Here is a 25,301-nt window from a genome sequence, read left to right on the forward strand (position 1 = left end):
TTTATAGTTTTATATTTCTTCTAAAATAAAAATTTCTTAAATTTTTGTGTACTTTCTTCCATTCTCAAAATTTATGGATTCCAATTAAAAATTCTATATTTTGCTTCATTTTTTAAATTGCAATATTATTAATAGATATTATTTGAAGAGATATAACAAATGTGTTTGGTTAACTTTTTAAATTTTTTGTAAATATTTTTAAATTTCAAATAGTTAAAATAAAAATTTAGTAAAATAAAACTTGTAATATGTTGGAATTTTTCTTTTCAACATTTATATAAAAACTTTATAACTCCGTGAATGTAATTTTACTATGAAAAATATATATTCATTTTACGCAACTTTCTAAAAAATGTAAAGTACTAACACTTTCATATTCTCCTAAATGCCACAAAAAAAAAAAATACAGAACATTTTCATATTTGATTCTTATTTTTTTAAACAGGAAAATAAGAGAAAATGATAAAAGAAGTAAAATGTTCAAGGGTTTAATTGAAGATAATGAAAGATGTTTTTTTTTTTTTAATTACGAGATCCATATACTTTTCCTTTATATTTTTTCACCTATTTCATTTATATGTGTTTTTTAAAATGTTTTCTGTTTTCTTAACTATTTTTGTTTTTATTTAATTTCTCACCTATTATATTTTTATTAACCTTATTTGTCACTGTGCTTTCTTTCTTCTACCAAACGGATCTTACCTAGTTTTATATTCAAACTTAACCTGAAACCTTATAACTGAGCCGGTTAATTTTCGCCACTAAAGTTTATTATTTTTCTTTCACTTTCATTAAGAAATTGTTAAAGAAAAAAATGTTAGATAAAGAAATATAATTATTTTAATAATAATATTACAGAAAAGAAGATGGGGCCCACACCCTGCATTATTGTTCATTAAAAAAAACTGTATCACTTCAATTTGCTTCTTAGACGACTTTCATTATTGTGGGTCCCACATTAAAAGTCAATCTCTCACTTCTCATTATATATTATACACTCTTACTGTTTTTGTTAATTATTGGCTTAAAATAATCTTAAAATATTAAAATACTAAAGTATTAAAATAATAAAATTATAATATTTAGCTCGGCTAATGAATTATTTCAAAATAATCTTATTGAATTTTAAGATTTTTTAAAAACTAATTTAGCATATGTATTTGTGACACACAAAATGAAATATTTTATAGAACTATTTCCCAATGTAGGATGATGAAAAAAGTAACATGAGAAAATGAGTTATTGTAATGTTTATTTAGACAGTTTGTATTTGCATGTTTTATACAGTGAAGAATTTGTCTAGTGTATGAAAGTTGGTGAGCAATAACTATATCACAAAACTGAAATTAGTCTCTGATATAGTTAATTAAGATAAAATTATGCAATGAAGAAATAAAAAGAATTTTATTTTCTGCAATAATATTTGTTAGTATTCAATATTTTAAAAATTTATGGTTTCCATAGGTGAATTACATGTGGCAAATTTCCATATGTTTGATGCAGTCTTCGAGGATCGTGTTTCCCTAGTAAGTCAGTTTCTGGAGAATCCAAAGTGTTTCATTTACCTAGATGAATGAAAAGGAAAGGATAAAGTTTATATCAAGAATAATAAAAATATATATTCATTTTTACATAATCATCATAAAGTTTTAAAATTAAATAACTATATATAATTTTTATCGTTTTCTACGATTTAAGGTGTCACTGTTTGACTTTAACAATTTTTCTATTTAGTAACAGGAATATAAAGACAATTTAAAATAAAGTTTGTTCATTTGAAAAAAAAAAAAACATATGATTAATGTTATGAAAAGTATATTTTAATGAGCTTGAAGCTAATTACTACGGTTAGAATTTTAAATGCTAGTCGTAAAGATCTTTCTTGAAGCGAGTAAAAGAAAGAAAGAAAGAAAATGTTATACTCAATATTAACAAGCATGCACGTTTACTTGCAAATACATATAAAATGTAGAGAGTACAAACACGAGAATGTTTTTTATGTTTTATTTTGTAATTTATGAAATTATATTTTCTTTTAATATTATTTAGTATTAAAGAGAAGAAAACAATTTCTTTTTGCATTGTATCACTACTAAAAAATGTCAATTTTGAATTTTGTTTTGTAAAAAATATTTAAAAATTTTATTGTAAAAAAAATTTACAAAAAATTACTACCAAATTTTTTCAAAATATTCTGTATAAGTAAAAAGTACTTACAAATTTTATAATTTTATAAAAAATAATAATCCACGAAAGAAATATGTGTCAATTAAGAAAAAATGACAGAAAAAAAATATTTTCTTGTAAATTCTTTTATCAAATTTACAAAAAAATCTATGTAATATAAAAATTTATAGTAATATATTTTTATAATATCATAGTAATGTATTTTTTATAATGTTGTGTTTTTTACTTTTTTAAAAATCATTTAAAAGATGCTTTTAAATTTATGAAAAAAAATTTAATGTGACACAATGTTACTTTTAAGTATCACTACTTTTGTCAAACATTAAAATTTAAATTAAAACTAAAGACATCGAAGATGAAATTAAGAAATAATAGTTCTAGAAAAAATAATCTTTTACTATTTTAAATTCAGCTTTAGAGAAGCATTTAAATGAGAAAGAAAAAGGTGACTGACACGATAAAACTGCAAGGATTTTCAACCCTATGGGCAGTCTCTAATTTCTGCATCTCTTCCAATCATACCAACAATAATCTTATCTCACTCTTTTTTTTTTCCCTCATTTATTTTCTTCTCTCATAAAAAAATATTATACAATTAATTATTTTTTTTTGCAACATTAATGTGGCAAGTAAAGTATATGATACTGCAGTGCAGGCCACCTCAACATGGGTAGTACAGATAATTGGGACCCCCAAATTGGGTAACATGCGTAGTTGCTCTTTACAATTTATTTTATTGTATTAAATATTTTAAGTTAAATTAAATGTCATCATTATTTATTTTTTTAACTACCATAATTTTTTAATAAAGTATGAGCATTTCCAAATTTTCAACTAAGAAACATCATAATCAGCAGCATCAGCAGTAAGAACCGACAAGGCACCGGGAACAGTAGAGAGAGAGAGGTTGTATTTGAGGGTTCTTCATTTTGTGAAAGAGGATATATAAAGAGGTGTATGAGTTTCTCATCCCCTCATTCCTTCACTTTCTTGGGGGCACAGGGTTCTCACTCAGTGACCCTTTAATCTTTTTCATCCCTTTCTGGTTTTTTTTTCTCAACCTGTTTCTGGTTTGCAGAGCCTCTTCTTGCAACCTTCAACCTTTTCTTTTTCTTCTTCTTCTCTCGGCTCGTCATGGCTGGGGACAAAGGAAGCATAACTCTGGAAGAGATCAGGAACGAAACTGTTGATCTGGTATATATTCACACACCCTTTTCAACTTCTTTCTTTTTCTCTCAGTTTTTCTCTCTCATTAATGGCTGTGTAGAGGGTTCAATGAAGGAATATCAGAGAAAGACTGTTTCTTTTCTGTGTTTGCTTTGGTGGGTGGCGTGTGCCATCATGAATGAAACAATGATGTTTGGTTTTGGTTGGCTTCAAAGTTTAATGCTTTCATATCAGAAAAAAGTTTAGCTTTCATTTCTTGAGTTGAATCGCAACATGCATGTTTGGATTTCAGATGGGAGAGTTAAAAAAGGCATTTTTGCATATTTCTTTCTCTATTTTGTGTATATCATAGAATTCTGAAAATTATTGTTAATATAATCTAATTATTTACCTTTTCAAAATCTGTCTATTGGTGAATTTGTACCTAAAACCTTTACAATCTACTCACCCTTTTCACCTTTGGGTCCATTTTTCTTTAGAACTGGTCTGAGAATGAAAGTTATCAGAAAAAAAAATTATATTTTTTCATCTATATGATATGATTTTCCTCACCTAACGTTTCATTGCTGAGAAAATCAAGGGGTGAAAATTAAAAGTCAAAAGAGGGAATTTCTGGGGAAGGTAACATGCAAGCAAGGAGAGAGTTTTTGAATATTGGAACCGTTACTTTGAAGGAAAACTATAGCTCTTAATTATAATTATGTAGTATTTATCTTTTTTTTTTTGTCAAAAGTAAACATGCATGAAAAGAGGGGAGGGTTACATATTCAGTTTGTTTTTTTCTTTCCTTGTTGAAAAATTACTTTGTTTGTGGTAGACCAAAATGTTAATTCTCCCTGGTCATACCTTAATTGCGGATCCAAACATGTGAGATACAGATAAGACATAGACTTCAACACGTCTATTTGAAAATGAATTCATGTGTGTTCATATTAGTGTACGGATTGATATTTGATATGTTTTATTTTTTTTTAAATTATTTGAAAGCTAAAAAATTTAAAAGGGTTTTCAAAAAAAGTTGTATAATTGACTAAAATGAATCGTTTCTGTGAATTTAATATGGTTTCGAAAATAAAAATGTGATTTTTGATTCTTTTGTTATTTATATTATCACTCGATCCATGATCATGTGTGTCTCTCTCTGTCTGTGCCTTGTTTGGTGGGAAGGAATTTAAAGTACTTTTCCGTGGTACTTTGGCCTTTTAAAAATATTGTGTGGATCATGGCCCTTGGGATTAACCGTTTTCATAGTAAGTCTCACATTCAACGGTTGTGACAGTGAGGGGTCCATGTTTTGTTTGGATTCATGAATGGGTTGGATTGGGAATTCACCATTTTGCCCTCACTGTGAAGTTTCAACTTGTTAGTTGTATAATACTATAATAATAGAATAAAGAAAGAGAAAAAGTGATTTTTTTAATTAAATAGAGACCAAACGGACCCCAACTTGTGCAAGAAGTGAAAGCTGTTTTCAGGAGCCAATCACATGGACAGATAGCTGTACTGTCCACTCTGACACTTAATACTTTCCTCATAATATAATATATTTTTTTTTTCTGAAATAATTATGTCTTAAAAACGTTGATTAAATATTAAAGAGACCGAATAATTACTGTCAGATTCTTTTATTTTACTTGATTTTCAACTGTTCAAATTATATTATTTAATTGGACTGTTTCATGTTAAAGTTATATAAGGCTGGTATAAAAAATGTTATTTTCATGAAATATTTAAAAGTGGCTTTCAATAGTAGTACTTGTTCTTTTTAATATTTTTTCTTTTGGGTTATAACATTTTTTAGACTTTTGGATCATTAGGATTTTTATTATTATTTGGCTGAGCAAGTTGTTCTGAAGTGGGGTTTTATTTATATTTTTTTTTTCAACGACTAGGATTAGGATTTTGGGTTTGTAGTCAAAGGAAGCTGGTTCATACCCATCACAGTGTTGTGTCCCTGTTGAAGCATGTGCAGCATTTGGCATGATTTGACTATAATTGGATACACAGTAGATGAAAAAGTGATTTTGAAGATAACTCTTTTAAAAGATAAAATAAGACAAAGTTAGATTGTGGTATACAAAAAACTAAAAAAACTCCATTATCCTATAAAACTATATATAAAATTAAAATTTCATGTTTCTGAATTGATTTCCAAGCAAAAAAATTGTAAACAAGAAATTTAATTTATTTTAACCACTGATATACTCGATTCAACTCAGACTGCACAAGATAGATTTCAAACAAAGTACAATAATTTTGTTTGTCTTTGTAGTGGAGATAATGTGTATATGTTTTATTTCAAATTCAGATTTTCTTTTATCAAAATATTGTGGAGAAATCCAACTGTCTCACGCTACCACCGTCATCCCTCTACACGTCTAATTATTATGGCTTTCTGTATGATTGTACTTGTATGCATGTGTGAGGTTACCAAGTTTTGGAAACATAAAAAGATTGAAAGGAAATATATGAATCAGATTGATTCATAATGAATGAACAACAATATTTACTATTTACTATAAGATGTAAATGTGTACAAAAGATCTAAGTTACGTGCAAGAATCAAAGAAAGGAAAACTTGTATTGATTGATAAAAAAACTTTGGATGAAAAATCTTGGTTACATATTAATCTGTTAACTAAGGAGTTCATTTTGTTCTAACAACACTGTGCTAATGTGTTTATAGGAACGTATTCCGATTGAGGAAGTGTTTGAGCAATTGAAATGTACCAGGGAAGGTTTGTCCTCCACGGAAGGAGAGAACAGGCTTCAAATATTTGGACCCAACAAACTAGAAGAAAAGAAGGTTCTTTTGTCTATCTCTAATGTGTTTAGATACAGTGATTAAGTGTAATGTCTGATTGATAATAGTTGTAAATGAAATGATACACAGGAAAGCAAGTTTCTGAAATTTCTTGGGTTCATGTGGAATCCACTTTCATGGGTCATGGAGGCTGCAGCTATTATGGCAATTGCTCTTGCAAATGGTGAAGGGAAGCCTCCAGATTGGCAAGATTTTGTGGGTATTGTGTGTTTGTTGCTGATCAACTCCACTATCAGTTTCATAGAAGAAAACAATGCTGGAAATGCTGCTGCTGCTCTTATGGCTGGTCTTGCTCCTAAAACAAAGGTAATAATAATAATAATATACAACTGAAATTTGTGTCTCTTCTCTCTGCATTTTCAAGTTGTGCATCTTTTCATGTCTCACAAAAATGTTTTGCAGGTTCTTAGAGATGGTAAATGGAGTGAGCAAGAAGCTGCAATTCTAGTCCCGGGAGACATAATCAGCATCAAGCTTGGTGACATTATTCCTGCTGATGCTCGTCTTCTTGAGGGTGATCCTCTTATGGTTGATCAAGCAGCACTGACTGGGGAATCACTTCCAGTTACCAAGCATCCAGGGCAAGAAGTGTTCTCTGGATCAACTTGTAAACAAGGAGAAATTGAAGCCGTTGTGATTGCAACTGGTGTGCACACATTCTTTGGAAAGGCAGCACATTTAGTGGATAGCACCAACCAAGTTGGACATTTCCAGAAGGTTCTTACAGCAATTGGGAACTTCTGCATCTGTTCCATTGCTGTTGGTATGCTGGCTGAGATCATTGTGATGTACCCAATTCAGCACCGCAAGTACAGGGATGGAATTGACAACCTTTTGGTGCTCTTGATTGGAGGAATCCCCATTGCTATGCCTACTGTGTTGTCTGTGACAATGGCCATTGGTTCTCACAAGCTCTCTCAGCAAGGTGCCATCACCAAGAGAATGACTGCCATTGAAGAAATGGCAGGCATGGATGTCCTTTGCAGTGACAAGACAGGAACACTCACCCTCAACAAACTCACTGTTGACAAGAACTTAGTTGAGGTCTTTGCCAAGGGTGTCGACAAGGATCATGTCATCCTTCTTGCTGCCAGGGCAGCCAGGACAGAAAACCAGGATGCCATAGATGCTGCCATTGTTGGAATGCTGGCTGATCCTAAAGAGGTAAAAGCTTGGCCAAACATGATAATAAATTTCAGAAGCCATTTCTTTAGCATTTTGTTTTTGGATAATATCTTGAACAAATGCATTCTAAATATCTGTTCAATTTCAGTATTTACTGTCATTCAGTTCATTATGGAAATTTTCTGCCATGAATTATGTGAACATACGTGCTTATGTATGCATTGTGCAGGCAAGGGCTGGGATAAGAGAGGTGCACTTTCTACCATTCAATCCTGTTGACAAGAGAACTGCTTTGACTTACATTGATTCTGATGGAAATTGGCACAGATCAAGCAAAGGTGCACCTGAGCAGGTAATCTTGATCAGTTTGTTCATAATTTGCGAGACTTATATTATAATTACTTCATTGGTGCTAATGTATTTATTTTTGTGAACAGATTATGTCCCTGTGTAACCTCAGGGATGATGCTAAGAAGAAGGTGCATGCTATCATTGACAAGTTTGCAGAAAGAGGGCTTCGTTCACTTGCTGTTGCTAGACAGGTTTTTATAGCTAGCCAGTGTTCATGTTTAAATTTTATATTTGGCATATCTTCATTTCCCTTCACCTTAACAATGTTTACTCACTGATACTTGTACAGGAAGTTCCTGAGAAATCAAAAGAAAGTGCTGGTGCTCCATGGCAGTTTGTTGGTTTGTTGTCACTGTTTGATCCCCCAAGACATGACAGTGCCGAAACCATTCGCCGAGCTCTCAACCTTGGTGTCAATGTTAAGATGATTACTGGTAACTAATCTCCACCATTCCAATATCTGTAGGAAAATTATGTTAGCAATAAAATACAACATTTGTTATCAGACATCCTTAATTTAAGTCATGAATTTTGTTCTGCCTCCTAGGTGATCAACTTGCCATAGCTAAGGAAACAGGAAGGAGACTTGGAATGGGAACAAACATGTATCCATCTGCTTCATTGCTTGGTCAAGACAAAGATGCAAGTATTGCCGCACTCCCTGTAGAAGAGCTGATTGAGAAGGCAGATGGATTTGCTGGTGTTTTTCCAGGTTCGTGCTTTTATCTTGTTATTGCCTTCTGCCTCTACTCATGTTCATTAGAACTGTGTCATAGATAGCTCATCATATGCTTATTATGTTCTATTTGTTGTACAACAGAGCACAAATATGAAATCGTGAAGAAGTTGCAAGAGAGGAAGCACATCTGTGGAATGACTGGAGATGGTGTCAATGACGCTCCTGCATTGAAGAAGGCTGATATTGGAATTGCTGTTGCCGATGCTACTGATGCTGCAAGAAGTGCTTCTGACATTGTCTTGACTGAACCCGGATTGAGTGTTATTATAAGCGCAGTCTTAACTAGCAGAGCTATTTTCCAAAGAATGAAGAACTATACGGTTTGTTACTTCTTCTTTGCTGTTATACTAGTCTTTTTTTCAACTACGATGCTGAAAATTAATTCCCGGTACCTTTATCTTTTCATTTCAGATATATGCAGTATCTATCACAATCCGTATAGTGGTAAGTAGAGAATGTTACTGTGATTGATTAAATATGTACTTCATTAAGTAAAGGAATAGGTATTGATCAGTTTTTATTTTCTGTATCTCAATGCAGTTTGGCTTCATGTTCATTGCACTGATCTGGAAATTCGACTTCTCCCCTTTTATGGTTTTGATTATTGCCATCCTGAATGATGGTAAAATTCTTATTTATCTGAAACATGTTGATACCTTCTTCTTTTTTATGATAAGTGAGAACCGTGATCTAAAACAGTATTGTCAAACTATTAGGAACAATCATGACAATTTCAAAGGACAGGGTTAAGCCATCTCCCCTACCTGATAGCTGGAAACTGAAAGAAATATTTGCTACTGGGGTTGTGCTTGGAGGTTACTTGGCACTGATGACTGTTATATTCTTCTGGGCAATGAGAGAGACTACTTTCTTCCCTGTAAGAAATATTTACCTTTCATGCTTCCATATTGCGGTTCATGTTCTTGTTTTGGCTCAAATGTCTGAGACACTAATCCATCCCTCCATTGTTACTGAAGGATAAATTTGGAGTTAGAGATATTCATGACAGTCCAGATGAAATGACCGCTGCTTTGTATCTACAAGTCAGTATAGTTAGCCAGGCTTTGATATTTGTAACCCGTTCACGCAGCTGGTCCTTTGTTGAACGCCCTGGATTGTTGCTAGTGAGTGCTTTCGTTATTGCTCAGCTGGTAAGAATCATGATCTTCCATCATTTATGCTAGAATTGGATAAATGGAACTGAAATGTGATCAACTTCGAGTGTTAATTGTTTCATTATAAGAATTGGAATGATGTTTTGAGCTTATGATCTTGCAGATTGCTACATTATTAGCAGTTTATGCAAACTGGGGCTTTGCAAGGATCAAAGGAATTGGGTGGGGTTGGGCAGGAGTTATATGGCTCTACAGCATTGTCTTCTATGTCCCCCTTGACTTCATGAAGTTCGCCATCCGCTACATCTTGAGTGGCAAAGCTTGGTTGAATCTCCTAGAGAACAAGGTAATGCATAGTTTTTTCACTTTTGCTTATTCTTTAACTGTGAAGTTTCTATGCACAGGTTTCAGATTTGGTAACTGTTTGAAATTGTTGGTGACAGACTGCATTCACCACCAAGAAAGACTATGGTAAAGAGGAGAGGGAAGCTCAATGGGCTCTTGCTCAGAGGACCCTTCATGGACTGCAACCACCAGAAGCTTCTAACATCTTCAATGAGAAGAGCAGTTACAGAGAACTTTCTGAGATTGCTGAGCAAGCCAAGAGAAGAGCTGAAGTTGCAAGGTAAAAAAACAACCACATTTTTGTATCACAATTGATTCATTACTTGGCATGGAACTAATACATGAAAATTCTCTCTTTTTCACCTACCCTTTTCAGGCTTCGTGAGCTTCACACACTAAAGGGACATGTTGAGTCTGTGGTGAAGCTGAAAGGTTTGGACATTGACACAATCCAGCAGCATTACACAGTGTAATAAACAACAGAAGAACGTTGTAGATAGCAAAAGGGCCAAAATTGAATGCTTTAAAGGAACGGAGAGACAAGGATAAGGCCAAACTATTTTTATGCTTACTAGGTAGGGAGAGGAAGCCTGTGATATATCCATCTCTCTCAGTCTGTTTATCTTTTTTTTCATGTATTTTCAGATGTTTTAGTCTAAATTTTTTGCTTTGATGCTTGGGGAAAAGTGGTGTTACCTTCAATCCTTGTTTTTCATATGCTTTTGAGTCCTTCCTCAACCAGGGTTGTAATGTTTGATTTGTCGCTTTAAAGTGGCAGTGACTAGACAATGAGCTTATTGGGAATTTTGTGGTGGGAGAATAAGAGTTTATGAAGCTTTAACGGCATCATGCAAAATTCAAAATTTGAAACTTTGACTTCTTCTCAACAAAGACCTTTTTCATGTTTTATTTAATAGATTTCAAAAAAATTGAAAAATAAATAAAACAAAGAAAACTGATTAAGGGAAATATAATTTTTTTATGATGTGAATGAAAACTGATTATATAGAACTTCGAACCTGTAGTTATTTGCATATCACTCTTACATATTCAGACAATTGAACAATTGGTTCTACATGTCAAATTCTCAAAAGGATAACAACTTAAAAGAAGTTTCAGTTTTTAAATCATTAATACTTTATCAATTAAACATTAGAAATATCTTTTAGCCAAAAAGACAAGAGTCCAACCAGGATAGCATTTAAAGTATTCTCTTCATTTTCCCTTGTCATGTGTCCTCTACTCCTTATGATACATTTTTAATGCACTCGTTTAATTCTTATAATCCATTATCTGACCTGCCAATTTAATCTCCTCATCTTTGTTATACTACTCTTTCTCTTAATAAAGTATCCTAGTTGGTATTGAACCAATTAATTGGAGCTATTACCACACAACCCCTAATTTTTAGCTCTTTATAAATATAGACTAAAAGAAAAATTAGTTCAAAATAGCTTACTTTAAAAAAAAAATTAATTGGTTGGATCTATCACCATAAAATGCATAACTACTACGTATATGCAAAACGTAACTAAGCTTTAGTGAATATATACAGTAAAGATACAAGTAGAATTTTGCGGTTAAACCTTTAACTCATGTTTGAAATAATCTAGAAGTGAATTAAGGATACAAAATGAATTTGCGAAATTTTCCACAATGAATTTCAAGTTCACAGAAACAGACAAGCACGTAACGATATGAAATTGACTCTTTTGACCAAGAAATAGTTGTTGTGATTATTTAAAGGGTTAAGTATGTTTTTAGTCCTGAACTTTGATCCAAAATTGAAATTTGTTCGAAGGCCGAAATTTTAATAAATTTTGGTCCCTAAATTTAAAAAATGAATATAGTCATTTTAATCCAATTTTGTTAACTTTTTTTTAGATTTCGAACGCATTTCTCAGTAAATATTGAACTAAGAATGTGTCAAACGGCATAAACAACTCCAATATTAACAAGAGACACATTCGACATGTTGAAAAAAGTTAACGTAATTGAATTAAAAGTAAGGGATGATGGTGTAAAAAACTGTATAACTTCTGTAGTTGGACTGAAGGCACATAAGTGAGAATAGAATAACAAAGGGTGCATCTAAAAGAAAAAACGTGGTGCATAAGGTAACAGGCCAGTGTGTTCAGAATTTTAAAAAAAGAAAAACAAAGGGGCTCTCCATGTTCTTCCAAACAATTCTTCTCCACGTTCAATTTATTTTAATTTTCTCACAATACTCCTTTGACTTCTTCCAATAAAATTAATTACCCTTTTCTCTCTCGTATTTATTCATTGTCGATGTCCTAAATCCACACCCCAAACCAATAAATTACCAAAATTTGAAATTTAGTAAACAAATATAAAATTCGTTTCCCAATTAAAGTGAAATTCCTTTTTAGAAAATACTATATTTCGAAATCTGATTCACAAAAGTAAAATCCGTTATAAATTAAAATGCACTGTATTTTCAAAAACCACTAAAAGAAATTATCGAATTTCGAAATCTAGTTGAAGTTATCGAATTTAGAAATCCAATTGAAGAAATTTCAAAATTTCAAAATTTTCGTATAAATATATAATTCTTTTTTCTTTTTTTTAATTTTTTAATACATTATTATTTTTCTTTGTGTTATTTAATTTTATTTATTTTTCAATTTTTTTAAAATCTATTAAATAAAACTGAATATATATATATATATATATATATATATATATATATATATATATATATATATATATATATATATATAGTTTGGGGTGCGGAGTGAGGGAGAGAAAAAAGTGTAATTAATTTTTATTGGACAAAGTCAAAGAAGTATTGTGGAAAAATTAAATAAATTTGGAGGTTTAGAAGAATGGTCTGGAGGTGCATGGAGGAGCCCATTCGTTTTTCCTTTTTTCAAAATTCTGATCACACTGGCCTGTTACCTTCTACACCACGCATTTTTGGATGCCCCCTTCTTTATTCTATTCTCACTTATGGGCCATGAGTCCAATTACAGAAGTTTCACAGTTTATTTCACTCTCATCCCTTACTTTTAAACTATGATGCACCGATATTTCAAATTAAATCACATATCTGTATTCAACACATATTGTGTCTGATACTTGACCGATACTTATCAATGAAGTATCTAATTTATAAAGTTGTAGTACAATATAATAAAATCTTTGAATAATGAACAATTTTAATAAAAAAAATAATTAGTCACTATATAATGACCAAATTGAGAATTAAAATAGTTCAAAAAAAATTATAATTGATCTCTAAATTAATAATTAAAATAGTTTCAATTATGAATTGATTTTTAAATTGGTCACTAACATTAACTACCAGATTTTGGCTACTAAAATAATTGATCTCTAATTAAGAAATTTGGATTCACATTAACAATCATATATTTATTTGTAAGAATTATTGTACACTTATCGATATTCATATATCACGTATCTATCACGTATTGTATCATATTATTTTAAAAATAAACATATTGACATATCAGTGTCGTATCTGATATACATATCGTATCTATGCATTATAACTTTTAAATAATCACAACAACTGCTTAATGGTCAAAAGAGTCAATTTCATATAGTTATCTGCTTTTTCGTTTCTGTGAACTTGAAATTCATCGTGGAAATTTCTGCAAATTCATTTTGTATCCTTAATTCACTCCTAGGAGAAAGGATGGAGAGAAGATTAATTAATGTTTATTGGTCAAAGTCAGAAAAGTATAATTGTGGGAAAATTGAAAAATATTGAAGGTGTTGAAGAATTGTTTGGAGACGCACGGAGAAGCCTCAAAACGAAATGCAAGGTGCAGGAATGGTAAATACGAAGTGCGAAAATTAAAAAGAATATGTTAAAAAAAGTTTGGGGTTCTGGTTCAACTTTATTATGACCGACCAAAAAATTTTCAAAAAGAAATAGTTTATATCATAATACAAAAATAAAAACATAATAATGATGTACCAAAAATTAATGTTGATGGAATACAAAGGTGAGATTTATTCAATATGAGTAAAATGTAAAAGAAGGATAAACAACAAAAAAGATGAGTTGTTAGGTTGGAGACGACCCTGATATTGCCAATGGTATGCAGGAAGTAAAGCTTATTCTAACCTAATTGTTCACCTGACTCATCTTTTGGGAGGACTGTGCACTCAGACATGCAGGGGAAGGTACATGGAGCTCCTAGGCATCATGTTTGATCACCCTGTGAAGGAGTTTTCAGCTGACAAGAGAAAATGGAAACTGTTGAATACATAAGTTTGAATACATGTTTGATAACAGGTATAATATATGTCAGTGCTACAACAGCTTCTGACATAACAGGCTTTTCAGAAAATAAAAGTCCAACTAAACTTCTTAGATCAAAATTTCATCCCAAAGGAAATGAAGTAAATACCTGAGATTGGGAAGATATGAAATACAACTGGTTGCAGTTGTTCAATGTAAGCACATTGAGTCACACCATTCCATTTGTTGCATGAAACTGCTATATGTCGATGTTCTTACTATGCTCACCCCAAATCCGCTTAATACAATCATAAACCATTTACTATAATATCTGCCATTGTCTTAGTCGGCCTTCTAACCATGATTTTAAACCTTGTGAGACTGTTAGCTATGTTGTTTAGGAAGTTGGAACATCTTTGGTCGTAAATCACAACCACTTTCTGCGATTCAACAGAACTAGGTCTGTCAAACTTATACCAAAACTGATAATTTAGTTGCATTCTATATGTGTGCGTTATACCTTTACCCTCACAATCACTTATAACGATGTTAACTTTAAGCTTATCAACTTCTCCGAGGAGTACGAAGCAAAATATGAAGCCATATACAGGGGAAGGTGGAGCAGAAGAGAGATCTATAATTACAGAATATTTTTGTCTTGTATTCCAACCATTCTGGAACACTGCTTCCTGGATATGCGTAAAAGGCTTGAAAAGAATCATAGTGGTTGTTGTAATTTTGAAAATCATCTTGCCTTGGCGCAGATAGGTGTTGGTTTGCAAATTTCATGATGTTGATTCGTGCATTCAACCCGATAGCCTCCAGAGAACGTTCATCCAAGTTCATGCAATTGTCGAACAAAACCTGCTTCCTGTTTTCCTTTATTTGTTCAACTGCCGTTGAATGGAAGAATACAGTCTTCAATGATTCGCAGCCTCCTGCATATAGAGTTTGCAGGGAAAGAGGAAGCTCTGGTATTTCTAAAAGCTTCCCGCAAAAGGTTATGTCCAGATGTAGCAGTTGTATAAGGTTGACGAAGGATGAAGGTAACCTCTCAATATGACTTCCACCAAGACATAGGAATTCAAGCTTGCGTTGATGCCCAAATGATGAGCGAAGTGCTTTCATACTCGTGAGTTCTAAGTTCAGTTCTTTCATATTATCTGATGTCAGTGTGAACTCCATAAGATTACAACACCCATCAAGGTCGAGATAACTAAAACTGCGTAAATGGATATCGGTTGCGGGTATAGTAAGGCGCATGCACCCACAAAGGTTCAAAGTCTCAAGGTTAGGCAAAGAGAAAACAGATGGGTGCAAACTGGTTAAACTAATACACTCCCTGAGGCACAGAACTTCAATATTTGTGGCTTTTGATAAATCCGGCAGCTCTTTCAATCTCAATGAGTTTCTGAGGTCAAGTTCTTTTAAATTCACCAGATTCTGTAATCAAACAAAACAAAATGACGATGTCATAGACTAAGATCAATTTTTTATTGCTTGAATTAGCAAAGAATTATAAGTGAGACTAATATTTACCTTCACTCCATCCCAAAGTTTTTCCATTCGACCCGATCCCAATATCAATATCACAAGCTTTTCCCCAGAAAATTTGTCTGGCAAGGATTTTAGAGGGTAAAAATCCCAATAAAGAAATCTTAGTTCAGTCGCCAAAAATTGAAGCTCTTCTTCAGCAACAAGTTGACTGTAGCAATTATAGTTATCGTACCCATGTATTTCCATGAATCTTAGTCTGCACATCTTAGCAAATATGTGAGGCATTAACTTTTGTTCCTTAAGTGCTTTCAAGTCAATTTGTATGCTTCTAATGGCCTCACTAACCTGTCACCAATATAGCAGAGAAGTTAGACATAATTTGGAACCATATTTCTCAAAAAAAAAATTCAGATGTTATATATTGTTGGGAATAGTCCAAGTGTGAGTCAAAGTCCCACATTGGATAGAAAAGACAAAGTTAAATACTATATAAGAATTGTTGGGTATTGGGCTCCCTTCCTATGTGAAGAAAAGGCCCAAAATTTGAGAAGCCCATGTCTCACTTAAACCTAGTGGAGAGGAGGCTATAAAATAAAGAGAGAGGCAGAACAATAGAGTAAGAATACACTGAAAGCCCTAACACATAGAGGGAGAGGTAGAGGGAAAATTCTGTTCACGTTTTTCATAGAGCTGTCGCAGTAAATTCGGCGCTGCGGATTCGTTCACCGTTGGATCGGGCTGAAATTTTTACAGCAGGTTCGGAACTCATTGCTCTTCATTCTGACCGGTCGGATCTTTGATACGAGGTCTGAGTTGGGAGATATTAATTTCGCACTGCAGCAGTGATTTGTAGAGGTTTTCCTCTCTTGTTCTTCTCTATTTGAAAGCTTTGTTGCTTTGTTATTTGGTTGGGTGTTGGCACTAATTTGTGCTATTGATTAAGACTCTTTTGTACTCTTGTTGATCATAGTGAAGCTATTTCTTTGGTCTGGACGACTCGTGGTTTTTACCCTTGATTTGAGGGGTTTTCCACGTTAAAAATCTTGGTGCCTTTATTTGTGCTTTTGGTGGTTTATTATTGCTGCTCTTTGATTATTGCTCCTCATAGATTCTTGCAAGTTAGGGGAAATTATATCCGCTGCATTCTCTGGTATATTGTTTGTTATTGTTTTCCCCATCAGAGTGGTATCAGAGCTCTTGGTTGGGCTATATTTACTTGCTTGAATGATGGAGGCAAATGCAAAGATGGTTGCTTTGAATGGTACAAATTATCATTTGTGGAAGGGCAAGATGAAAGATTTATTATTTGTCAAGAAATTGCATCTTCCGGTCTTTGCTACACAGAAGCCAGATTCTATGTCTGAAGAAGAATGGGACTTTGAGCACCAACAGGTATGTGGTTTTATTCGGCAATATGTTGAAGATAATGTTTATAATCATATTGCTAATGAGACACATGCCAGAGCTTTGTGGGAGAAGATTGAGTCTTTGTATGCTTCTAAGTCGGGCAATAATAAATTGTATTTGTTAAATTGCTTGATGAATTTGAGGTACAGGGAGAATTCTTCTATTTCTGATCACTTAAATGAGTTTCAAGGGCTCCTAGATCAATTGTCAGGAATGGGCATAAAGTTTGATGACGAAGTTATGGGATTATGGTTGCTTAATACTCTACCAGAGTCTTGGGAGGTATTTCGGGTTTCAATTACAAACTCTGCCTCGAATGGTGTTGTTTCTTTTCAGATGGCAAAGAGCGGTGCTCTTAATGAAGAGATGAGAAGGAAGGCACATGGTTCTTCATCTCAGTCTGAGATGCTTGTTACAGAAGCTAGGGGGAGAAGTCAGAAAAAGGAACATAAAGGTGGTAGAGAGAAGAGTAGGAGCAAGTCCAAGTCAAGATACAAGAATTTAGAGTGTCATTTTTGTCATAAAACTGGGCACATTCAGAAATATTGTTTTAAGTGGAAAAAGGAGAACAAAGACAAGAAGGGCAAACAGAGAGAGAATGATCATGATGATGATGATCGTGTCACTACTGCTACAGATGGTGATCTTGTTCTTCTTCGTAACTTTGAGTCTGTTAATCTTGTATCTGATGAGAGCATGTGGATTATTGATAGTGGTGCTACACTGCATGTTACACCTAGGAAGGAGTTCTTCACATCTTACACTTCTGGTGATTTTGGAGTGTTGAAGATGGGTAATGATGGTGAGTCTAAAGTGATTGGTGTTGGTGATGTTTGCCTGCAAACCAACATGGGAGTGCAGTTGTTGCTTAAAGGAGTCAAACATGCTCCAGATGTTCGTTTTAATTTAATCTCTGTGCAGTTGCTTGATGATTGTGGTTATGACAATCACTTTGGTTCTAGTAAATGGAAGCTCACTAAAGGTAACTTGGTTATGGCCAGAGGGGAGAGACAATCTAAATTGTATTGGACTAAAGCTTTGGTTGCTAAAGACAGTGTGAATGCTATGTATATGGAGGCATCTTTGTGGCACCGGAGGCTTGGTCATATAAGTGAGAAAGGGCTTAACTGCTTAGCTAAAAAGGATGTGCTTATGGGATTGAGAAATGCAGAATTGGAGAAATGTTCTCATTGCATGGCTGGTAAACAAACCAGAGTATCTTTTAAGAAGCATCCACCCTCAAGGAAGTCAGAATTACTTGAATTGGTGCATTCTGACGTTTGTGGCCCATTAAAGGTAAAGTCATTTAGTGGTGCAGTTTACTTTGTTACTTTTATTGATGATTGTTCCAGGAAGCTATGGGTCTATGCTCTTCAGCGGAAAGGTCAAGTACTTGAAAAGTTCAAGGAATTTCATGCTATGGTTGAGAGGCAATCAGGCAAGAAGCTGAAATGCATCCGTAGTGATAATGGTGGTGAGTACCGTGGACCTTTTGATGTTTATTGCAGGCAGCATGGTATTAGACACGAGAAGACTCCTCCTAAAACTCCTCAGTTGAATGGTCTAGCGGAGAGGATGAACAGGACCTTGGTTGAAAGGGTTACATGTATGCTTTCAGAAGCAAAGTTGCCTAAGCACTTTTGGGGAGAGGCATTGCTTGCAGCTGTGCATGTTATTAATCTCAGTCCCGCAGTTGCTTTGAATACTGAGGTGCCAGACAAAATTTGGTTTGGTAAGAATGTTAGCTATGATCATTTGCGTGTCTTTGGTTGCAGGGCATTTGTTCATGTTCCTAAGGATGAAAGATCCAAGTTAGATAAAAAGACAAGGCAATGTATCTTTATTGGCTATGGTGAGGATGAATTTGGCTACAGGTTTTATGATCCTGTTGAGAAGAAGCTTGTTAGAAGCCGTGATGTACAATTCATGGAAGATCAGACCATTGAAGACATTGATAAGGTGAAGAAGACCACACCCGAGAAAGACAGTAATCTCACTGATGGTAATCCGATGAGGTTGCCCACTCACAATTTGGAGAATGTTGAAACGGAAGCTCAAGACAATGAGCAACATGGTGATGTTGATGATCGACAGTTTGGAAGTGGAGTAGAGGTTCCAATTGATGATGCTCAAGAGGAACATGATGATGATGACGATCTTGGTGATATACCTGAATCACCTCAAGTCCAACTCAGGAGGTCTAATAGACAAAAACAACCTTCTACAAGGTATTCCTGTGATGAGTACATAACCTTGACTGACGGTGGAGAACCTGAGTGTTTTGAAGAGGCTTTGGATAGTGAAGAGAAGAAACAGTGGCTGGATGCAATGCAAGATGAGATGAAATCTTTGCATGATAATCACACTTACGACTTGGTGAAATTGCCTAAGGGCAAAAGGGCATTGGAAACTAGGTGGATTTTCAGGGTGAAACAAGATTCAAATTCTACACTTCCAAGGTACAAGGCCAGATTAGTGGTGAAAGGTTTCAGACAGAAAAAGGGTGTTGATTTCAATGAGATTTTCTCACCTGTGGTGAAAATGTCATCCATCAGAACTGTGCTAAGTTTAGCTGCTACTCTTGATTTGGAGGTTGAGCAGATGGATGTGAAGACAGCTTTCCTTCATGGTAATTTGGAGGAAGAGATATACATGAAGCAACCTGATGGTTTTCTTGTTAAAGGCAAGGAAGAATATGTGTGTAGACTAAGGAAGAGTCTATACGGTTTGAAGCAGGCTCCAAGGCAGTGGTATAAGAAGTTTGAGTCTTTTATGTGTGAGCAGGGTTACATGAAGACTACTTCTGATCATTGTGTCTTTGTTAAAAGTTTTTCTAATGATGACTTTATTATCCTGTTATTATATGTTGATGACATGCTTATTGTTGGAAAAGATATTTCCAAAATTGACAGGTTAAAGAAGACACTTGGCGAGTCTTTTGCCATGAAAGACTTGGGAGCTGCTAAAAGGATTCTTGGCATACATATCTCACGTGATAGGAGAGAAAAGAAGATTTATCTATCACAAGAGCAATACATTAGGAAGGTGTTGCAGAGATTCCAGATGGAAAATGCTAAAGCTGTGAGTACTCCTCTTGCTACTCATTTTAAACTGAGTGTTAAACAGAGTCCTTCAAATGAAGTTGAGAAGACCAATATGAGTAGAGTTCCTTATGCATCTGCGGTGGGCAGTTTGATGTATGCGATGGTGTGTACAAGACCAGATATTGCACATGCTGTTGGTACAGTTAGTCGATTTTTGTCAAACCCAGGTAGAGAGCATTGGAATGCTGTGAAATGGATTTTGAGGTATCTTCATGGTACAGTTGATATGAAGCTTTGTTTTGGAGGTGATAAACCTACTTTGATGGGTTACTCAGACTCAGATTTGGCTGGGGATATTGATTCCAGAAAGTCCACTTCGGGCTATTTGATAAAGTTTGCAGGGGGAGCTGTGGCTTGGCAATCAAGACTACAAAGGTGTGTAGCGTTGTCTACTACAGAAGCAGAGTTCATTGCTATTACTGAAGCATGCAAGGAGGTGTTATGGTTGAAGAAATTCTTGCAGGAGCTTGGTTTTAGGCAAGATAACTATTCATTGTTTGTTGATAGCCAAAGTGCTATCCATCTTGGTAAGAATCCAACTTTTCATTCTAGATCCAAACATATTGATGTGAGGTATCATTGGATACGTGATGCTTTGGATGCTAAGTTGTTGGAGTTGAAAAAGGTTCATACAGATGATAATGGTGCTGATATGATGACTAAAGCATTGCCAAGAGGAAAGTTTGAAGTTTGTTGTGAGATCGCCGGTTTGGCGGTTATCTCCACATAGTTGTGAGGGGGAGATTTGTTGGGTATTGGGCTCCCTTCCTATGTGAAGAAAAGGCCCAAAATTTGAGAAGCCCATGTCTCACTTAAACCTAGTGGAGAGGAGGCTATAAAATAAAGAGAGAGGCAGAACAATAGAGTAAGAATACACTGAAAGCCCTAACACATAGAGGGAGAGGTAGAGGGAAAATTCTGTTCACGTTTTTCATAGAGCTGTCGCAGTAAATTCGGCGCTGCGGATTCGTTCACCGTTGGATCGGGCTGAAATTTTTACAGCAGGTTCGGAACTCATTGCTCTTCATTCTGACCGGTCGGATCTTTGATACGAGGTCTGAGTTGGGAGATATTAATTTCGCACTGCAGCAGTGATTTGTAGAGGTTTTCCTCTCTTGTTCTTCTCTATTTGAAAGCTTTGTTGCTTTGTTATTTGGTTGGGTGTTGGCACTAATTTGTGCTATTGATTAAGACTCTTTTGTACTCTTGTTGATCATAGTGAAGCTATTTCTTTGGTCTGGACGACTCGTGGTTTTTACCCTTGATTTGAGGGGTTTTCCACGTTAAAAATCTTGATGCCTTTATTTGTGCTTTTGGTGGTTTATTATTGCTGCTCTTTGATTATTGCTCCTCATAGATTCTTGCAAGTTAGGGGAAATTATATCCGCTGCATTCTCTGGTATATTGTTTGTTATTGTTTTCCCCATCAAGAATAAAGGCCCATAACAACATTGCCTTAAGGTTTTGGTGTAAAAGTGGTGTCTAAGGTCTTATATGTGTAAGACTAATGTCATATAACCATATAGAACCACAATCTCTCAATGACCATAACTATGTCATGACTATGACTATAAACCATATATGAAAAAATATAACCTATCAACTGGTATCAAGAGCCATTGTTCTTACTGCCGATAGAATGGAAGGAAATATGTCACACGTCGCAATTCCACTCTTTGATGGTGAAAGCTATGATCTATGGGCGGTAAGAATGCAAACATATCTAGAGGGGCTAGATCTATGGGAAGTTGTGGAGGAAGATGATGTTCCTCCGTATAACATATCACATATATCTCTTATATCTCTCATATTATCAAAAGCCCTAAAAATCCCAACATATATTTAGTTAGGCTTCAACCTTGTCATTTTCCAAAGCTTCATATGTGTCATCAGGATCCCACAAGCGGCTGCGGTTTACAGGGTTCTCAGTAGACTCTTGACGAACAATCTCCCAAGCCATTTCTTGTATACTGTCATGCATACATAACAAATTATCTTTGGAAAATGTTATAAGAGCTTTATCTTTAAGCCTTTCTAGTGCAACAACCACTGAGTTGTCTCTTTCACCATCTTTCAGTAAATATTTTAGACAGTCAATAGTTATCTTCAAACGCGATCTGCAAACAAAACATGCAAGATCAAGAAAAATCTGTTTCTCTTTGCGATCTAAATCGTCATAACTCAGCTTTATAACATCATAAACTTTTGTAGGAGGAACCATTTTAAGCTTGTCTATCTCACTTTCCCATACTTCCTCATTCTTACCATGTAGTCGATGAGCCAAAACTTTCAGAATTAGTGGAAGACCTTTGGCATAATGTACAATCCTTTTTGAGAGTTCATCGTACTCCCTTTGATGATCACTTTGGTTAAAGGCATTCAAATTGAAAAGTTCAAGAGCTTCATCTGAAGTCAATTCTCTAAGATGATATATCTCATCAGCTTTGCTAGCTTTAAGCACTTGCTCATCTCTGGTTGTTACAATTATGCTACTGCCTGATCCAAAATTGTCAACAGCTCCCAAAAGTTCTGTTATGTGATCTGAGTCATTCACATCATCAAGAATAATGAGAACCTTCATTTGACGAATTCTCCTAACAATATCTTCTGGCAGTGAATTGGGTGTGTCAATTTTCACATCTCCTAACAGAGCAGAAAAAATTTCTTCCTTCAAAGAAACTTTTCCTTTTCTACTTGACTGTTCTCTTTCATTGGCCAAAAAATAACAACCTTCATATTTAGACCGTAGTTTGTTGAATACTTCTTCTGCAAGGGTTGTCTTGCCTATACCACCCATACCCCAAAGTCCAATAAGACGGGCTTTTTCAGACTCTACATCTCTGTGTATCAATGATTCTACATCTGCAATTCTTTTATCGATTCCAACGAGCCCTTTTGAGATAACCACGGATTTCCTCAACCTCATCAGCACAAGATCTATTATTGCTTTTAGCATGTCAGCATCATTTCTATAAGACACCAACACACACAAAGAGAGACAAAATGAGTTAAAATCAATGGTATCAATATTAACTCATTTGGAATTGTGAAATTAGTTTTGGGACATGGGTTTTCAAGGTGCATCATGGAAAATTTCCTCCATTTCATACATCCTTGTCAGTGGATATTCCTTAACTAATTCAATGGATGAACTAAGGATTGGTTACAGCAGGATTTTAGCATAGTGGTGCTGGCTTAAATTATGCAAAAGTATTATTAACTAATAATCATATAAAGGCAAATATCATTTTGCTATTTAGCTAACTTGATATGCACATATACTACATAACAACTAGATAACATTGATCAACTATGTGGGGAAAGTGCTAACCGAAATTTTGATGACTCAATTCCAGATAAATCAGCAGACTTTTCGAAGACACGTCTCCAGAGTTGAACCTCACTCTTACGTTTTCTTGCATGCTCGGAGAATGCTTCTTTGTAACCTTGAGATGATTGATGCCGTACATCTGTAGGTGTTACATGGTAGAAAACAGGGATGACGGTATGTCCATATTTCTCTTTGCATTCAAGTATGGTCACAAGTTCTTTCAAACACCAACGAGAAGAAGCATATTCTGGTGAGAATATGATCAAAGAAATGGATGATCCTCCAATTGCAGCAACAAGTGACGGCCATAGTTCTTCCCCCTTTTCAAGCTTATCATCTACAAAGGCATTTATTTTCTTCACGTCAAAAGCCTCAGTCAGATGGCTAAGGAACCCATCGCGGATATCTTCACCCCTGAAGCTAACAAAAACATCATACTTTATTTTAGGTGAGTTGTTGTTTGAGATGGGTTTTTTCTCTACACCATTCAGTTTTGGAAATAACCTAGAGAAAATGAAAAGGAACACACAGAGAAATGAACAAGAGACAAAGAAATACAACATATTCAATTTGCCAAACACAGAGAAACAAGGTATGGTGTTGGATTGGAACAAAGTCCTCACTGGATCTTAACTCTATACACAATTCATTTGTAAAATCCAATAAACATGTAAATCAATTCAAAGAAAAACTTCAGAATATAAAGATGAGAAACATGGAGGGAGTTTCATTGACCTAGTATAAATGTAAGACTCGCATTTTTCTTTCTTTCTTCTCAAATCGATTTAAAGTAACATTTCACATTGAAAAATCAATCTAGATGACTCATTCTACCCCTTTTGATGGTCACTTCAGTTAGAGGCGTTGAAATTGAAAGTTCACATGTTTCATATCCTAATACAATTCGCTAATGTGCTATGTCTCATCAACTTTGTTACTTATCTCTCGTTGTTACAATTATTTTGCTACCAAATCCAAATTATCAAGTCTTTTAAAAATCATTTTCATTAGTTTCTAAATTATAAACATAAATATATTGATCTGACTTTAATCAGCTACATCTTCCTCTCTTCCATTTCAAATAACAAAAAGAATACGTAAATTTCAAAATACATTAACAAATAAATTTTAAAAAAATCAAATATGAGAATATGAGGATATATATAATACTTTTAAAATTTTTATACTCATGAAAACAGTTCTCTTAAAAATTTTCTTAAAGATCCATGGTATGATTATGTATTTATACTCATTTTTGACTTGAGGAGAATGAAAAACATGCAATAATTTTATTTTCAACAATAAGATATTCAAAATTATCTATATAAAAGAAGATATATTAACATATTTTAACTTAGAAGGAGGAATGAGTCTGCGAGTAGAGGTTATAACAAACAAAGCTAGCCCTATCTACATGATAGTATCCTTAAGACTTAAAAATGAATTTCTAATGTGAACGTTGGCCTATAAATTCTGACTACGAAACCCAGGCATGACTTTTGCTATGGGTATTTATGGAATCTCAGGGTTAGGGTCAAATGGTTTAGTGTTTCTTCATACATCACACACACGTGATCTGATTCAGTCTTCTCATAGCCATAACCTATGTAAATTGGAACACTGATACTTTTACTTTCGCCCTCGCCGTCAATAGTGATCACTTACATCCAATCTAACAACATCTGTGCTATGGTACTTACCAAGAGATCAATAACTATAGAATCATTTCTTGTCTTATACTCCAACCACTTTGGAACACTACTTCCTGGATACACGTAAACACTTTGAATAAGAATCACAATTATCATCATTCACAAGTTTGGGCAGAGAGAAAATAGATGGATGAACACCAGTCAACAAACAAGAACGCCTAAGAAG

General features: G+C 34.3%; 1 protein-coding gene and 1 pseudogene across 2 annotated transcripts; one reads left to right on the forward strand and one right to left on the reverse strand.

The window, feature by feature from the left end:
- The first annotated feature begins 3,105 nt into the window (after positions 1–3,105).
- On the forward strand, positions 3,106–10,723 carry LOC114164447 (plasma membrane ATPase 4). The gene is made up of 16 exons (XM_028049122.2): positions 3,106–3,381; positions 6,041–6,160; positions 6,248–6,484; positions 6,581–7,342; positions 7,533–7,655; positions 7,741–7,845; positions 7,944–8,088; positions 8,202–8,366; positions 8,475–8,713; positions 8,805–8,837; positions 8,934–9,015; positions 9,110–9,270; positions 9,371–9,544; positions 9,672–9,854; positions 9,952–10,133; positions 10,230–10,723. Exons 1-16 carry the CDS (start codon positions 3,322–3,324, stop codon positions 10,324–10,326), a joined length of 2,868 nt encoding a protein of 955 aa, XP_027904923.1. The 5' UTR covers positions 3,106–3,321; the 3' UTR covers positions 10,327–10,723.
- Positions 10,724–13,835: 3,112 nt separating this feature from the next.
- Positions 13,836–24,149, reverse strand: LOC114163401 (disease resistance protein RPV1-like; annotated as a pseudogene). Its single transcript, XR_014984579.1, has 5 exons — positions 23,424–24,149; positions 21,951–23,061; positions 15,624–15,926; positions 14,254–15,527; positions 13,836–14,079 (listed from the first exon to the last, which is right to left on the reverse strand). The product of XR_014984579.1 is annotated as a disease resistance protein RPV1-like (transcript).
- Positions 24,150–25,301: the final 1,152 nt, after the last annotated feature.

This window comes from Vigna unguiculata, chromosome 9 (genome assembly GCF_037176805.1).
Source record: "Vigna unguiculata cultivar grain cowpea cultivar isolate G323 ecotype 2 chromosome 9, ASM3717680v1, whole genome shotgun sequence".
NCBI lineage: Eukaryota > Viridiplantae > Streptophyta > Magnoliopsida > Fabales > Fabaceae > Vigna > Vigna unguiculata.

What these genes read in the sequence shown, in the direction of transcription:
- LOC114164447 (XM_028049122.2), top strand. Translation starts at nt 3,322, where the DNA reads ATGGCTGGGGACAAAGGAAGCATAACTCTGGAAGAGATCAGGAACGAA. An exon ending in TATTGCCATCCTGAATGATG is followed by an intron (nt 9,016 to 9,109) that starts GTAAAATTCTTA and finishes TCAAACTATTAG; the next exon opens with GAACAATCATGACAATTTCA. An exon ending in AGAAGAGCTGAAGTTGCAAG is followed by an intron (nt 10,134 to 10,229) that starts GTAAAAAAACAA and finishes TACCCTTTTCAG; the next exon opens with GCTTCGTGAGCTTCACACAC.